Raw genomic sequence first — 17,888 nt, forward strand, 5'->3', positions numbered from 1 at the left:
GACCATATGGTTCAAGAGATAATATACTTATTAATGAAAAACAAATATTTTATTGTATTTTATTTAACCTTTATTTAACTAGGCAAATCAGTTAAGAACAAATTCTTATTTACAATGACGGCCTACCAAAAGGCAAATGTCCTCCCGCGGGGGACTGGGGCTGGGATTACCAATAAAAATGTAGGACAAAACACACATCACTACAACCCTACAGAAAGAGATACCTAATCATCTTTGGCATTATTTTCCCTTTTCAACTGCAACTCTTCCATCAATGGATTTTTCTTCAAATCTGCCTCCAGTTTGACAGTAAAACATTGACAACAAATGCATTTTGACATAGTAAAATAAATAAGTGTGTACAAAAATAAACCCTCCTATTAAACATCAATGGTATTAATTTGATATTTACAAAAGCAATTATGGTAAAGTGTCTTGCTCAAGGGTGCTGCAACAGTTATTTCAGGTCAGGTCAGGGATTTAAACCAGCAACCTTTCAGTTATTCGCACAATGCTCTTAAAACACTAGGCTCCCTGCCGCCCCACTAAATTGATGGATAATGTTTACAACTTGTCATTCCAATTATTATATATATTTGTATCTTATTTAATTATTTCATATATTTTACATGTGATAAATCCACACAGAGGGCCAGAGATAATTACAGACATATGTGATAATCTGAAGTACCTAAAAGGGACACTAGATGTCTTGTGATAGATTACATAAAATTCTTGAAAGATACCAAAATTCTGGTAATTTACTGGTAAATGTAGAATGTTGCAAGTAATATACCCTCCCTTTACAACCGTATTAAAGGAGTATAACTACTGTACCATACTGAGCCCTTCGGGGCAGTCAGCTGATCCATAATATCGCTAGAGGCTAAATTGAAGGAGGTGAAAGTGGCTTGCCCAGGGTTGGGGAGTAACGGATTACATGTAATCCATGTAGGGGATTATAAAAAACATATTTTAAAAACTGTAACAATATTATGTTACATTACCAGCAGAAATATTGTAATCAGACTACAGATACTTTTGAAAAACAAGATGATTACCTCGAGGATTACTTTTAAGTTCAGAAAGGAGATTTGCAATCTTTGACACTTCTCTGTATTCATAATGACATTCAAATTAGCATTGAAAAAAGGCGCAAGTTTAAGTTTGTTCCAAATGAGCGAGTCAGACCATAAATCAGAGAACACTATGATGACACACCCCGAATGTGTTTGATGAATCGCTGGAAAATAGCAGGAATAGGCTTTTGTAGGTTACAGTCCAAGCTACGTATTCCAACTGCTGTCGGCATCCAAAGATTATCCAATTTGAATAAACGCTTGGAGGTAAGGATGACAGCAGTGGTGTAGTCAACGGCGATTCCGATATCACTTATTATTGATATCAACATAGTTCATTGATGTGAATCACACAGCTGCTCTCTCATTTAGCTATTTACGCCTTACGGATTGTGGTTGTTGTGGACGGCTGTTCACAAATCTAAATGTGTATTTGAACCCAATAATGGTTGAATTCAAGAAGTTTAAGCTGCCTATCAATCATTGGTTTTGACACCAGTGGATAGCCAGTGAAAAATGTGCTCTTGCAACAGCTGCACAGTGCGGATCCCAGCCTATGTAATAAAAGTGGGGATTTTATTGCTCAGTCTAATTCATGCTGGTAAAAAAATTGACACATGTTCAAACTCACAAACTTTCTAGACTTAAAAGTGCGATCTGTAGTTGCTACATCCATTTTTGGACATAAATTATATATACAGTTGAGGTCGGAAGTTTACATACACCTTAGCTAAATAATTTTAACCTCAGTTTTTCAAAATTCCTGACATTTAATTCTAGTAAAAATTCCCTGTCTTAGGTCAGTTAGGATCACCAGTTTATTTTAGGAATGTGGAATGTCAAAATAATAGTAGAGAGAATGATTTATTTCAGCTTTTATTTCTTTCATCTCATTCCCGGTGGGTCAGAAATTTACATACACTCAATTAGTATTTGGTAACATTGCCTTTGAATTGTTTAACTTGGGTAAAACGTTTCGGGTAGCCTTACACAAGCTTCCCACAATAAGTTTGGTGAATTTTGGCCCATTCCTCCCGACAGAGCTGGTGTAACTGAGTCAGGTTTGTAGGCCTCCTTGCTCACACACACTTTTTCAGTGCTGCCCATACATTTTCTATGGGATTGAGGTCAGGGCTTTGTGATGGCCACTCCAATAGCTTGACTTTGTTGTCCTTTTTAACACAACTTTGGAAGTATTCTTGGGGTCGTTGTCCATTTGGAAGACCCATTTGCGGCCAAGCTTTAACTTCCTGACTGATGTCTGGAGATGCTTCAATATATCCACATAATCTTCCTACCTCATGATGCCATCTATTTTGTGAAGTGCACCAGTCTCTCCTGCGCAAAGGCACCCCCACAACATGATGCTGCCACCCCCGTGCATCACGGTTGGGATTGTGTTCTTCAGCTTGCAAGCCTCCCCTTTTTCCTCCAACATAACGATTGTCATTATGGCCAAACAGTTATATTTATGTTTTATCAGACCAGAGGACATTTCTCCAAAAAGTCCCAATGTGCAGTTGCAAACCGTAGCCTGCCATTTCTTAGGTGGTTTTGGAGTAGTGGCTTCTTCCTTGCTGAGCGGCCTTTCAGGTTATGTCGATATAGGACTCATTTTACTGTGGATATAGATACTTTTGTACCAAAGTACGTTCATCTCTAGGAGACAGAACGTGTCTCCTTCCTGAGCGGTATGACGGCTGCGTGGTCCCATGGTGTTTATACTTGCGTACTATTGTTTGTACAGATGAACGTGGTACCTTCAGAAGTTTGGAAATTGCTCCCAAGGATGAACCAGGCTTGTGGAGGTCTACTATTTTATTCTGAGGTCTTGGCTGATTTATTTTGATTTTCCCATGATGTCAGGCAAAGAGGCACTGAGTTGGAAGGTAGGCCTTGAAATACATCCACAAGTACACCTCCAATTGACTCAAATGATGTCAATTAGCCTATCAGAAGCTTCTAAAGCCAAGACATCATTTTATGACCCACTGGAATTGGACCCAACTTCTGACCCACTGGAATTGTAATACAGTGAATTATAAGTTAAATAATCTGTCTGTAAACAATTGTTGGAAACATTACTTGTGTCATGCACAAAGTAGATGTCCTAACTGACTTGCCAAAACTATAGTTTGTTAACAAGAAATTTGTGGAGTGGTTGAAAAACAAGTTTTAATGACTCCAACCTGAGGGTAGGTAAACTTCCGACTTCAACTGTATATTCATATACAGTGGGGCAAAAAAGTATTTAGTCAGCCACCAATTGTGCAAGTTCTCCCACTTAAAAAGATGAGAGGCCTGTAAGTTTCATCATATGTACACTTCAACAATGACAGACAAAATGAGAAGAAAAAAATCCAGAAAATCACATTGTAGGATTTTTAATGAATTTATTTGCAAATGATGGTGGAAAATAAGTATTTGGCCAATAACTAAAGTTTATCTCAATACTTTGTTATATAGCCTTTGTTGGCAATGACAGAGGTCAAACGTTTTCTGTAAGTCTTCACAAGGTTTTCACACACTTATTTTGGCCCATTCCTCCATGCAGATCTCCTCTAGAGCAGTGATGTTTTGGGGCTGTTGCTGGGCAACACGGACTTTCAACTTCATCCAAAGATTTTCTATGGGGTTGAGATCTGGAAACTGGCTAGGCCACTCCAGGACCTTGAAATGCTTCTTACGAAGCCACTCCTTCGTTGCCCGAGCAGTGTGTTTGGGATCATTGTCATGCTGAAAGACCCAGCCACATTTCATCTTCAATGCCCTTGCTGATGGAAGGAGGTTTTCACTCAACATCTCACGATACATGGCCCCATTCATTCTTTCCTTTACACGGATCAGTCGTCCTGGTCCCTTTGCAGAAACACAGCCCCAAAGCATGATGTTTCCACCCCCATGCTTCACAGTAGGTATGGTGTTCTTTGGATGCAACTCAGCATTCTTTGTCCTCCAAACACGACGAGTTGAGTTTTTACCAGAAAGTTCTATTTTGGTTTCATCTGACCATATGATATTCTCCCAATCTTCTTCTGGATCATCCAAATGCTCTCTAGCAAACTTCAGACGGGCCTGGACATGTACTGGCTTAAGCAGGGGGACTGCAGGATTTGAGTCCCTGGCGGCGTAGTGTGTTACTGATGGTAGGCTTTGTTACTTTGGTCCCAGCTCTCTGCAGGTCATTCACTAGGTCCCCCCGTGTGGTTCTGGGATTTTTGCTCACCGTTCTTGTGATCATTTTGACCCCACGGGGTGAGATCTTGCGTGGAGCCCCAGATCAAGGGAGATTATCAGTGGTCTTGTATGTCTTCCATTTCCTAATAATTGCTCCCACAGTTGATTTCTTCAAACCAAGCTGCTTGCCTATTGCAGATTCAGTCTTCCCAGCCTGGTGCAGGTCTACAATTTTGTTTCTGGTGTCCTTTGACAGCTCTTTGGTCTTGGCCATAGTGGAGTTTGGAGTGTGACTGTTTGAGGTTGTGGACAGGTGTATTTTATACTGATAACAAGTTCAAACAGGTGCCATTAATACAGGTAACGAGTGGAGGACAGAGGAGCCTCTTAAAGAAGAAGTTACAGGTCTGTGAGAGCCAGAAATCTTGCTTGTTTGTAGGTGACAAAATACTTATTTTCCACCATATTGTGCAAATAAATTCATTATAAATCCTATAATGTGATTTTCAGGATTTCTTTTTCTCATTTTGTCTGTCATAGTTGAAGTGTACCTATGATGAAAATTACAGGCCTCTCTCATCTTTTTAGGTGGGAGAACTTGCACAATTGGTGGCTGACTAAATACTTTTTGCCCCACTGAATATATGTAGATCCATTGATTCTTGAAGAATATAACTTATAAATGCCTCATAAGCTTATTAGTTCAACTGTCACACTCCATGATATAAGCTTGTTTTTCTAAAATGTTTGTTGTAAATGTAAACAAACACTGTATTACCTCATAACATGGTTAAAACTATAATGTTGATATTATGAATGGTCAGTCCTTGCATCCACAGCTGTCTATTAACCTGAGAGTGGTTACATTTCTCCAAGCCCATCCCTCAGCTTTTTACCGAAACAGAGGTGAGGAGCCGTTTGGTTATATTTCATCTGTGGATTTGCCCTTTAAACAGCTGCATGTTATCAAGATCTCAAACTGTCACCAACAAAAAGTTAAACGATAGGCCTAAAGCAAATGCAGCATATGTCATTCATTTTCACATGTAAATAGCACTTTTCAGTAGTGCTTAAAGAATGCCATTCCATGAGTGCAGCATTTCTTTTTCAACTCAAATCACAGAGCCCAGTCAGTCCTCCATGACAACAAAATCATAAACCGAGTAAGGCTGGCTAATTAGTCCTTAGTTTTGGAGTCATGCTCAGGTTTAAAAAATGTGGCTAATCTATACTGCCATATTTCCAAGTCCTGTTCTTGAAGATCAAGTGGTATAACATTTATTGGAATGAGCGGAATTCTGACTTTGGTTTTTAATGTAAATATATAATTTAATCTTATTATGATATGTAGTAGAAAGCGATGGGTTAGAAGAAGCCTACATAACCAACCCATGAAGTAAAATTTAACATCCATATATGGCCAGCTATGTAAACTTTAACATTGATTTATCCTGCGATAGATGTGGTTCAATTGTGAACATACATTTGTGTCTTTTTCTCATGCCTCTTAAGGGGAAAGCAATCTAAAAGTAACTGAATGGAATCAGATTATGTTACTGAGTTTGGGGAGTCCAAAAGTTACGTTACTGATTACAATTTTGGACAGGTAACCTAGTAACGGTAACGGATTACATTTAGAAAGTATCCTACCCAACCCTGGGCTTGCCTCACAGGAACTCACCAGTCCATTACTAATGCTAAATGCCAAGCTGGCATCCACACTTTAGCCCAGCCCAAGGACGGCCTTTGACAGAGATCAAATCAGCCAACCCTCCAATGCCATAAGAGAACGCCCCGGGCACCCCGACCTATTTCACCACTTCATCATTTCTGCCATTCTTCTCAATTAGAGTTGACGCCCAGATTATCAAAGCACATTTGCATTGGCAAAACGCTGACATTTACTGCTTGCTATTTCTCCTCGTTTCTGTCCCTTTGAATCTGCGTCAAGCGTTGCTCTCCAAATGAAAGCGATGTGATAACCATGTTTCAGTGCTCGAGACTCAAAACGTGGACTAAACACATGGACAAGTACGGGTATTCAGACACGGCCATAGACTCTCCCTACTTGAAAGTTTGGACTCGGACAAACGGTGAAGAAGTGACATCGAATGAACAAGATACTGTATGTGTGTATGTGTTAGGTACAAACAGCTAGCTGCCAACACATTTCCTGCAGGTGTTCTCTACATTTCAACATCTGTACAATTCTGAAATGAGCATGTAGTATGTTGAAGCCTACTCGAGTGTAAATCCGTCTCTTTGGAAAGACGATGATAGCTTTATGCAATGCCTATGTAGCGCCAGTATACCAGACATTGGATACATTGGGAACACCTTCCTAATATTGAGTTGCTGGCCCATGTTGACTCCAATGCTTCCCACAGTTGTGTCAAGTTGGCTGGATGTCCTTTGGGTGGTGGACCATTCTTGATACACAAGGAAACTGTTGAGTGTGAAAAACCCAGCTGCGTTGCAGTTCTTGGCACAAACCGGTGCGCCTGCCACCTACTACCATACCACGTTCAAAGGCACTTAAATATTTTGTCTTGCCCATTCACCTTCGGGAATGGCACACAAACACAATCCATGTCTCAATTGTCTCAAGGCTTAAAAATCCTTCTTTAACTTGTCTCCTCCCCTTCATCTACACTGATTGAAGTGGATTTAACCAGTGACATCAATAAGGGATCATGGCTTTCCCCTGGATTCACCTGGTCAGTCTATGTCAGGTTCTTAATGTTTTGTATACTCTGTGTATTTCCTGCTCCGTTCGGAGCGTGGCTCTTTCCAGAACCCACTGAGCCTTCAATCACTCTCCATGGTTTTCTAGACAAGTCGGCCATTTGCGATTGCAGGGACACTGTATGGTGCTGGATGCATCCAACAGACGAACAAAACAAAAGTAGCATCACCTCATCAATCCATTCAGGACATGGACAGGGTCATATTCACCAGGCACCAAACTAAAGAAAAATTGACGGAAACAGGGAGCAACTACCTGAACCGGTCCAATAACAAGCGCTTGTTTTTTTGTTGCGAAGCGTTTTGCTACGTTGTGCATTAGCGAATACAAACCAGAGCAAGGACACAGAGCTGCATGGGAGGGGCCCGCCTAATGGAGTTAGGTCATAGGGGAAACCCTGGGGTAGAGTAACGCTTTCCCTTCCCTCCAGGATCAGTTGCTCTCCTCTCTTTGTGTTTTTAAATGTCCCCTGGAGGGAGGATTACATTTCTGGAGCCTCCATGGGCTGCTTGAGTGTCTCTCTCTCTCTCTGTCGCTCTGTCTCTCTCTCTCTCTCTCTCTCTCTCTGAAGGTGGGTGGAAAGCGTCTAGTCGACCATTAAGGAAGCTTTGACAATTGAAGAGAAGGAAGAACATGCACATCCAACATGTGGGTGCTGCAGTAGGAAATGATACACAGATGAAAAAGGACCAAGTAGCATGTGGATTCTCCTTCTTTCCTTGTCAATTGCCTTAAAAATGTCTAATCCCGGCGACAACTTGGATTGAAGTGCACTCTACAGTGCACAGATCAACTAGAAGAGGTACTGCGATTTTCACCACGGAGGTGAAATAATCTCGTCCTGAGCAGTTCCTGAAACAGCTCTCTCCCTCTCTCCTGCAGTGACAGCTGTCAGGAATTAGCTTCTACTGTGGTTTCTGCCCTCAGGCCAATACGGTACCAACCATCAGCTAGCTCCCCCATTGCTGCACGCCTCAGCTCTCATCAGTGTCACTTCCCTACCTCCCGCTACTCTAACTTCCCACCACCGTCCCTGTCCTCTGAGAGGGCAATCTAAAATGACTCCCACTGCAGGGAAATTCACAGTATATACCTATCTATGGAACCATCTGTCAAGAACTATCCATACGCAATTATCTCCTAGGTGGGTTGTTGTACTGTAGTGTAGATGGTTAAAGCTGTGGAACTGGCAGAGATGGAGGGGGAGAGGGAGCGAAGGGGTGGGACAGAGAGAGAGACTGACAGACAGAAAGAGAGATAGAGAGAGAGAGAGAGAGAGAGAGAGAGAGAGAGAGAGAGAGAGAGAGAGAGAGAGAGACAGAGAGTCAGCGAGACAGAGAGAGAGAGTCAGAGAGAGAGACAGAGAGAGAGAGAAAGAGAGAGAGTCAGAGAGAGAGAGAGAGAGACAGAGAGAGAAGATGACTTGACAGGGTTGATGATTCTCTCTTAAAGGGACCAGGGACTGACTGTCTGTGTGCTTCAGCTGCTGAGATGGAGCCTCTTGATGAACACCATTGTTTTAATTATTGATAGTGGAAATAGAATCTAATGACATTTTCCAGCATCTTGAAACGGAAATTTCCCCAAATGCTATAATTAATTATGAGCAGTAAGCACACATAGGACACTTTGTTGTGTATTCACACACACACACACACACACACACACACACACACACACACACACACACACACAACCTTTCAACTTAGAATGAAGGATCACACTCCCAAACCCCCTGTTGTTCATCAAATGGATTTCAAGGCTTCAGTCACTACAGTAGCAGTTTCAACTAGACGTATAAAACTTGACTGGGATAGGAGAAATAACATAAATTATTAGGAATCGTCCTTTTCCTGAACTTTTCTCAATGTGGCAAATGCTGCAGTTGAACAAACATCAAAATGTATCTTGAATTTGTGAGATCATTGGTGCTTTTCAAATTAACTACCGTCAATGTAATTTGAATAAAAACACATGGTCTTTTCTCTCTTCCTGTCATTTACACCTGCTGTGGCATGTATAGCCATAACATTTGGCCATCACTAGCTAGACATTGTTAATGTTGTAAATGACTATTGTAGCTGGAAACAGCTGATTTCAGCCCCCTCCTGACTCAGAAGAGGAAAGAGATTTTAGGGGGAGGAATAACGTTAAATCGTTCAAATGCTAAATCATTACTTGAATCCAAAAAATATGTTCATGTTATTTTTTAAGTTAACAAGATAGACAATTCTAATATAGTAAGTTTGGAATACTGCGGTTGTATGTTACTGTATACAGAAATACCCACTAGGTACAATACTGTAAAGACCAGCGCTCATTTTCACAAGATTGGACAGACAGAGAGGACCTGATCGTAGATCAGCGCTCCTACTCTGAGACGCTTCATGAATACAGGCCCATGTCTTCCTCAGTGATGTATTGTGTTTGCAGGTGTGTTCTCCCATTACATAGCACCATGTAAATCAGCTTCATCATGGCCTATTACATTTAGTTGGACAGGGAACATCTGCCTAATTAATGCCACTGGTAGGCTGTGTGTGTGTGTGTGTGTGTGTGTGTGTGTGTGTGTGTGTGTGTGTGTGTGTGTGTGTGTGTGTGTGTGTGTGTATGTGTGTGTGTGTGTGTGTGTGTGTGTGTGTGTGTGTGTGTGTGTGTGTGTGTGTGTGTGTGTGTGTGTGTGTGTGTGTGTGTGTGTGTGTGTGTGTGTGTGTGTGTGTGTGTGTGTTGAGACTGAATATGATCAGATCTACTGTTGAGACTGAATATGTAGGCGGAAAGCAGAAATTAGCATCAGCACCTGCGGTGATCTTTTGATCAGTCTGTTTATAATACAGGTGTCTTCCTGAAGAGAGGCTGAGTGGATATCTTATTTCTTACATCACAGAGAGAGCGAGAGAGAGAGAGAGAAGGAGGGATAGAGAGGTAGATGAAGATAGGGGTGGGAAAGGAAGAGGGACTGAGATAGACAGATAGACAGATAGACAGATAGATAGATCGATAGATAGATAGATAGATAGATAGATAGATAGATAGATAGATAGATAGATAGATAGATAGATAGATAGATAGATAGATAGATAGATAGATAGATAGATGGATGGATGGATAGAGTGTGCTTGTATTTTGCATGCATTTGTACCCCGTGATTGATATGGGATTTCTGCAGTGCTACATATGGGATTGCTCCATTCATGACTCCTTCTTGACTCCTCTCATTTGAATAATTTGAACTTGAGAGAGATTGATTTAACCCACACACGCCACAACGCAGAGCCACACTCAGACACACACAGAAGCACACCCACATGCAAAGACAGACATGCAAATCTAGTGTCATCAAGGTCAGTCCAGATTACACAATGAAATGTTTACAAAGCACGATCATTATAATCACACCCTCACAACACACACACCCCAGCCTCCATACACATCCCAGCCTCCACACACACCCCAGCCTCCACACACACCCCAGCTTCCACACACCCCAGCGTCCATACCACCCCAGCCTCCACACACACCCCAGCCTCCATACACACCCCAGCCTCCACACACACCCCAGCCTCCACACACACCCCAGCCTCCATACCACCCCATCCTCCACACACACCCCAGTCTCCATACACATCCCAGCCTCCGTAACACCCCAGCTTCAATACACACCCCAGCCTCCACACACACCCCAGCCTCCACACACACCCATCTTCATACACATTCATTTATACTGTACAAACGCTACCCGCCGAAATAACACAAAGGCTGTATAGTAAATCCTGTTCCCCCTTTAATTTATGGCTCTGTCCAATATTGCTGGCACTGACTTACTATTAGGGCCTATAGAATTCTGGGGCCCCAAATAGATTATGAAGCCCCAGTGAGGGGAGAACAAACGGACGGTGTGTGTTGTAAGTGTGTGTTTGTTGGTGTGGTAAGTGTGTGTCTATGTTTGTGTGTGTGTGTGTGTTGTAAGTGTGTGTTTGTTGGTGTGGTATGTGTGTGTCTATGTTTGTGTGTGTGTGTGTTGTAAGTGTGTGTTTGTTGGTGTGGTAAGTGTGTGTCTATGTTTGTGTGTGTGTGTGTTGTAAGTGTGTGTTTGTTGGTGTGGTAAGTGTATATGTGTTTGTAGCTCAGTTGGTAGAGCATGGCACTTGCAGCACCAGGGTTGTGGGATCGATTCCCACAGGGGACCAGTATTAGAACGTATGCACTCACTACTGTGAGTCGCTCTGAATAAGAGTCTGCTGAAATGTAAATGTGTGTGTTTCCTGGTGGTAATGTGTGTTTTTCATGGTGTAAAACTGGCAGGGCTGGTTGTCCCGTGGGACCATGCTGAGCTATTAATAGGCTGGTGGTGACAGCAAGACTTTGATCTGCTTGAGAGAGAAGCACTTTAAGAGAAGAGATGCCATGTGATCTATATATAAAACATATGACACAGGCCATCACAGTAATGACAGAGGTTCCACCTCCATTGTAGGCAGAGGATATGTTGAACAAAATCTATTTGTCTTCACTCTCATCTCTCAGTGTCCCTCATTCATTTTGACACTGTGGCCAATGCAAGCGTACAAGTCCTGCATGGCTTATCATTTGTAAATGCACATTCAGGGTTTTCAGTGTGCTTGAAATACACCTGTGGGACTATTTTAGTGTTATTGTCTGCCATTTCAATCTCAATTTAACCCAGAGTGTTTTAAGTGCATCGTTTTCCTTTTTCATACGGGATGCGCCGGCCATATCCTGCCCACTGGGCTTCGATCACACACCACCGCTAACTCTGGGGGCGATGCTGCCTTGTGATGAAGGGGGAACATTAACACATGTTAATTACACTTTAAGGGATGACGTCGTCTCGTTTATTTGAGTCCCGGCGATGACTTAAATGTCATTAATGAGACAGGGATTAGGTTGATTGCAGCGAACCATAATTGGTATTAACACAATCCATTTTGGGGTTTTAGTGATCGCTCATCCACAGGAAGGGACTAAGAATCAGGGAGGAAGACTGAATGCATTTGACAATGAGAATCTATAATAGTATAATGTTAACAGTGATAATGTTTTACCAGCCTCAACATACTTCTGATAATAATTGATTGAATTCATATAGGGCTTCTTACTAAATACCTTTAGTTTGGAATAACACAATGTTTGCCAAATGAGGACGTTTTTTCAAAAGATGTATATCAGTATTTGAGATCACACAGCAGAAACATTTCTCTCTTGACCTTTCCATTTGTTCTCTTTTATCCCCACCTTCCTTTATCTAAACCATCCTATTTGGACAAAGATATCTAAATCAACTCTAGTGTGAAACCTGTGTCTCTTTTTCCTTTTTCCTGTCCCGTAGGCTCTGACTTCCTGTGTAACACCCACATCATCCCAGTGAAAAACGAGGAGGGCATGGTCATGATGTTCATCCTCAACTTTGACTACATCCTAGAGGAAGACAGCAGTGACTCTCTGGAGGGACTCAACCACACGTCTCCTGCCAAAGCTGAACCAAGTGAGTAACCTGAGCTAACGCCTAGGCTTTAGCTCAGTCGGCTAAAACCCTACATTCAAATGAAACTTTACCAGAAAAGGGACTGAATGTCTCTGTCACTCTACACGCAGTGTAGTGGCTGTACAGGAGTAACACAGTAGTATATCCGAAGGAAAACTAAACAATGGAATGGAACTTTACTCTTTCAAGTCTTTCAAGTTCCCTTAATGAGTACAGTTTCATACCGTTTCCCCTATGGCTAGTTTAAAGCCAGGTGCTGAAGTGAGTATGCTAAAATACATTATGAAAACTAACCCTGATTCAGATCCTACCCATGCCAGGTTACGGAGATGTGATTTATAGATCGGCAGGTAAGGGTGATCTCGAGCGGCTAGATGTTCTTTACCATACAGCCATCAGATTTGCCACCAATGCTCCTTATAGGACACATCACTGCACTCTATACTCCTCTGTAAACTGGTCATCTCTGCATACCCGCCGCAAGACCCACTGGTTAATGTTTATTTATAAAACCCTCTTAGGCCTCACTCCCCCCTATCTGAGATATCTACTGCAGCACTCATCCTCCACATACAACACCCGTTCTGCCAGTCACATTCTGTTAAAGGTCCCCAACGCACACACATCCTTTGGTCGCTCCTCTTTTCAGTTCGCGGTAGCTAGCGACTGCAACGACCTGCAACAAACAATCAAACTGTCACGCCCTGACCTTAGAGAGCTGTTTTATTTCTCTATTTGGTTAGGTCAGGGTGTGATGTGGGGTGGGCATTCTATGTTTTGTTTTCTATGTTTCTTTGTTTCTATGTTCTGGCCGGGTATGGTTCTCAATCAGGGACAGCTGTCTTATTCAATTATTCAAATAAAAAGAAAATGGGCACTAACCACGCTGCGCTTTGGTCTACTTCTTACGACGCCCGTGACAGAACTACCCACCACAAAAGGACCAAGCAGCTTGGTAAAAAGGAGGACTGGACATGGGATGACATTCTGGACAGCAAAGGATCCTGGACATGGGAGGAGATCCTGGCCGGAAGGGATCGCCTTCCATGGGAACACGTGGAAGCAGCCAGGAAGGCGGAGGCAGCTGGTAAAGGGGCCCATCGTTACAAGGGAACACGGCTAGCAAGGAAGCCCGAGAGGCAGGCCCCCCTCCAAAATATATTTGGACAAAGTGTTGGAAACCTGAGCCAACTCCCCGTGCTTACCGTGGCGAGCGTCGTACTGGTCAGGCACCGTGTTATGCGGTGGAGCGCACGGTGTCTCCAGTGCGCATTCACAGCCCGGTGCGCTACCTTCCAGCTCCCCGAAACAGCCTGGCTAGAGTGGGCATACAGCCAGGTCGGAGGGTGCCGGCTCAGCGCATATGGCTCTACGGCCCAGGATATCTTGCGCCGGCTCTGCGCACTGTGTCTCCGGTACGTCTGCACAGCCCAGTGCGTGCTGTGCCTGCGCTCCGCACATGCCGGGCCAAAGTCACCATCCAGCCAGGACAGGTTGTGCAGGCTCTACGCTCGAGACCTCCAGTGCGCCTCCACGGCCCAATGTATCCTGTGCCCGCTCCCAGAGCCAGGCCTCCTGTGTGTCTTTCCAGTCCAGTGATGATCCATGGCAAGAAGCCTCCAGTGATGATTCATGGCACAAAACCTCCATTGATGATCCATGGCATGAAGCCTCCAGTGATGACCCATGGCACGAAGCCTCCAGTGATGATCGATGGCACGGTGCCTCCAGTGATGATCCATGGCAAGAAGCCTCCAGTGATGACCCATGGCAGGAAGCCTCCAGTGATGATCCATGGCACGAAGCCTCCAGTGATAATCCATGGCAAGAAGCCTCCAGTGATGATCCATGGCACGAAGCCTCCAGTGATGATCCATGGCAAGAAGACTCCAGTGATGATCCATGCCACGAAGCCTCCAGTGATGATCCATGGCAAGAAGCCTCCAGGGATGATCCATGGCACGAAGCCTCCAGTGATGATCCATGGCACGAAGCCTCCAGTAATGACCCATGGCACGAAGCCTCCAGTGATGATCGATGGCACGGTGCCTCCAGTGATGATCCATGGCAAGAAGCCTCCAGTGATGACCCATGGCAGGAAGCCTCCAGTGATGATCCATGGCACGAAGCCTCCAGTGATAATCCATGGCAAGAAGCCTCCAGTGATGATCCATGGCACGAAGCCTCCAGTGATGATCCATGGCACAAAGCCTCCAGTGATGATCTATGGCACGAAGCCTCCAGTGAGGAGTCATGGCACGAAGCCTCCAACGACGGCCTCCAGTCTGGTGCCTCCAGCGACGGCCTCCAGTCCGGAGCCTCCAGCGACAGGCTCCGATCCGGAGCCTCCAGAGAATGTCTCCAGTCCGGAGCCTCTGGCGACGGCCTCCAGTCCGGGGCCCGCAACGAGAGTGCCCAGTCCAGGGCCCGCAACGAGGGTGCCCAGTCCGGGGCCCGCAACGAGGGTGCCCAGTCCGGGGCCCGCAACGAGGGTCCCCAGTCCGGGCTCCGCAGCGAGGGTCCCCAGTCCAGGGCCAGCAGCGAGGGTCCCCAGTCCGGGGCCCGTAGAGAGGGTCCCCAGTCCGGGGTCGGCGGCGAGGGTCCCCACACCAGAGGCGCCACCAAAGCGGGGTGAGCCAGAGGTGGAGCGGGGTCTATGTCCCGCACCAGAGCCACCACCGCGGATAGATTCCCACCCGGACCCTCCCCTATAGGTTCAGGTTTTGCGGCCGGAGTCTGCTCCTTTGGGGGGGGGGGTACTGTCACACCCTGACCTTAGAGATCTGTTTTATGTTCTATGTTTGTTTTCTATGTTTCTTTGTTTCTATGTTCTGGCCGGGTATGGTTCTTAATCAGGGACAGCTGTCTATCGTTGTCTCTGATTGGGAATCATACTTAGGTAGCCCTTTTTTCCTCCTTTGATTGTGGGTAGTTGACTTTTGTTAGTGGCACTATACCCCTGTAAGCTTCACGGTCATTTTGTATTGTTTATTGTTTTTGTTGGCGACATTATTCAAATAAAAAGAAAATGTACGCTCACCACTCTGCGCTTTGGTCTACTTCTTACAACGCCCGTGACACAAACTGGACAGTTTTACCTCAATTTCTTCAGTCAAAGACTCAATCATGGACACTCTTACTGACAGTTGTGACTACTTTGCGTGATGCATTGTTATCTCTACCTTCTTGCCCTTTGTACTGTTGTCTGTGCCCAATAATGTTTGTATCTACCCAATGTTAAAATGCAACAGCAACTAGCTAAATGTATGACATTGCATTACAGTTTTCATATTTGAACCGACGTGTTATGAACGCGTCTGGTGTAGATGAACAAAACCAAATGTCCGGTTTGTATGAAAGACACTTGGCCTTTGTTTTTTGTCATCCCCAGATCTACAGTAGTCCCATCATGTGTTCACCGCTCACTCGACCTTGTGAACTACTATTCACCCACAGTTATTCCTCGGCTTGGCAGGGCTGTCTCTCTCTAATGCTTCCCAGTGGTGCTGTACTTGCTCTCATTGCTTCCTCTTCAGGCATTGACATGTAAAATGGCCCCCACAGACCCAGAGAGAGGTCATTCCTTAGATCAGAGTAATTGGAGGCCCTTACAGGCTTGAGAGAGAGAGAGAGAGAAAGAGAGAGAGAGAGAGAGAGAGAGAGAGAGAGAGAGAGAGAGAGAGAGAGAGAGAGAGAGTGCGTGTTTCTATAATCGTATTTGCGTAGTGGCATACAGTTGAGCAGACAGGTTTTTAGGATTTCCACACATGGAGAATTTGTTTTAGCAGCCTTTATAAAAGCGCATTTCATGCAGTTCTACATAATTTACATGATATTAGCAGAACACTTTTTATCACACACCTGACTATTCAGGTACTGTAGGATGCAATTTTGGAACTTCAATTACTTTTTTCATATCTATAATTCTTTGTTTATTATTATTATTATTGTACATCATTGTTATTATAGTAGGCCTATTTATTCATCTAAACCAGTTCTTTAAATATGCTAAATATGTTTTGTTTCATTCTGTTGAAACATTTTCTTTGGATAAATTAAGTTCGATCTGTCTTTTTAAATGTACACTCCGTATGTAGTTTAAAAGCCTTTTGTAAAAATATGTATTGCTTTAATTTGTTGGTTACGGAAGGCACTAGGTTTTCTTTGAAAATGCTGCAATATAGCCTGTTCAATAATGTTTGTGGTTTAAACCGGTTCACAACGTTTTTGGTTCATTCCGTTGAGTCATTTTCTTTGGCCAAATGAAGTTCCAACTGTATGATGTGCTTGCCGCGACATAATATCCTGCTCGTATTTTCCCTATAAACGATGGCCTGACTTACTGCACTTTTGATATGACCTTAATAAAGTTTAGAAACTTTTGTGAAGGTTTGGTGTGGTGTGGCTATTAGCTTATTATAGCATGCCCCCTCCATCTTTCTCTCTCTCTCTCTCTCTCTCTCTCTCTCTCTCTCTCTCTCTCTCACTCTCTCTCTCACTCTCACTCTCTCTCTCTCTCTCTCTCTCTCTCTCTCTCTCTCTCTCTCTCTCTCTCTCTCTCTCTCTCTCTCTCTCTCTCTCTCTCTCTCTCTCTCCTCTTTCTCTCTCTCCCTCCCTCTCTCTCTCTCTCTCTCTTGTTGTATTTAGGAAAGTAAAAACCAATTAAACAATAGGCTATAAAGTTTTGCACATGTTACACATCAGAACACAAGGAATAGTGTTTTTATCATTTGTTATAGACTGTTTTTAGGGACATGTAAATGTAGCTCATTTGACCAAAATCCCTTGTTTATTGATGGTGCTGGCTGCGTGGGTGGATGCCCTAATCGGTTACGCAACCATTGCAAATGATTGACCGGTAAATGTATCAAATGTCCGATAAATTCAAATCTTCCCAGTCACTTGTCCGGCACCAGATACAGTGCCGGACAAGTGACCTTCGGAAAGTGCCTTCGGAAAGTATTCAGAACCCTTGACTTTTTCCACATTTTATAAGGTTACAGGCTTATTCTAAAATATATATTTTTTAAACGTCCCTCATCAAGCTACACACAATACCCCATAATGACAAAGCGAAAACAGGTTTTAGACATTTTTGCTCATTTAGGGAAAAAAAAGGAAACATCAGATTTACATAAGTATTCAGACCCTCTACTCAGTACTTTGTTGAAGCACCTTTGGCAGCGATTACATCCTCGAGTCTTCTTAGGTAGGATGCTACAAGCTTGGCACACCTGTATTTGGGGAGTTTCTCTCATTCTTCTCTGCAGATCCTCTCGAGCTCTGTCAGGTTGGATGGGGAGCGTTGCTGCACAGCTATTTTCAGGTCTCTCCAGATATGTTCGATCGGGTTCAAGTCCGGGCTCTGACTGGGGCACTC

General features: G+C 43.7%; 2 protein-coding genes across 2 annotated transcripts in view; both read left to right on the forward strand.

Moving 5' to 3' along the window:
* The window catches only part of LOC110527422 (voltage-gated inwardly rectifying potassium channel KCNH7), a 71,652-nt gene that overhangs the window by 11,049 nt on the left and 42,715 nt on the right, over positions 1-17,888 (forward strand). Inside the window, exon 3 of the mRNA XM_090240319.1 lies at positions 12,353-12,508. Within this exon, the coding sequence (XP_090096445.1) occupies positions 12,353-12,508 (156 nt within the window). The remainder of the gene's footprint in view (positions 1-12,352; positions 12,509-17,888) is intronic.
* Positions 12,743-15,673, forward strand: LOC149982319 (uncharacterized). Its single transcript, XM_090242348.1, has 4 exons — positions 12,743-12,769; positions 13,738-14,103; positions 14,179-14,791; positions 15,621-15,673. Exons 1-4 carry the CDS (start codon positions 12,743-12,745, stop codon positions 15,671-15,673), a joined length of 1,059 nt encoding a protein of 352 aa, XP_090098474.1.

This window comes from Oncorhynchus mykiss, chromosome 7, assembly GCF_057628025.1.
Source record: "Oncorhynchus mykiss isolate SJ-2025 chromosome 7, ASM5762802v1, whole genome shotgun sequence".
NCBI classification, from domain to species: Eukaryota; Metazoa; Chordata; class Actinopteri; order Salmoniformes; family Salmonidae; genus Oncorhynchus; species Oncorhynchus mykiss.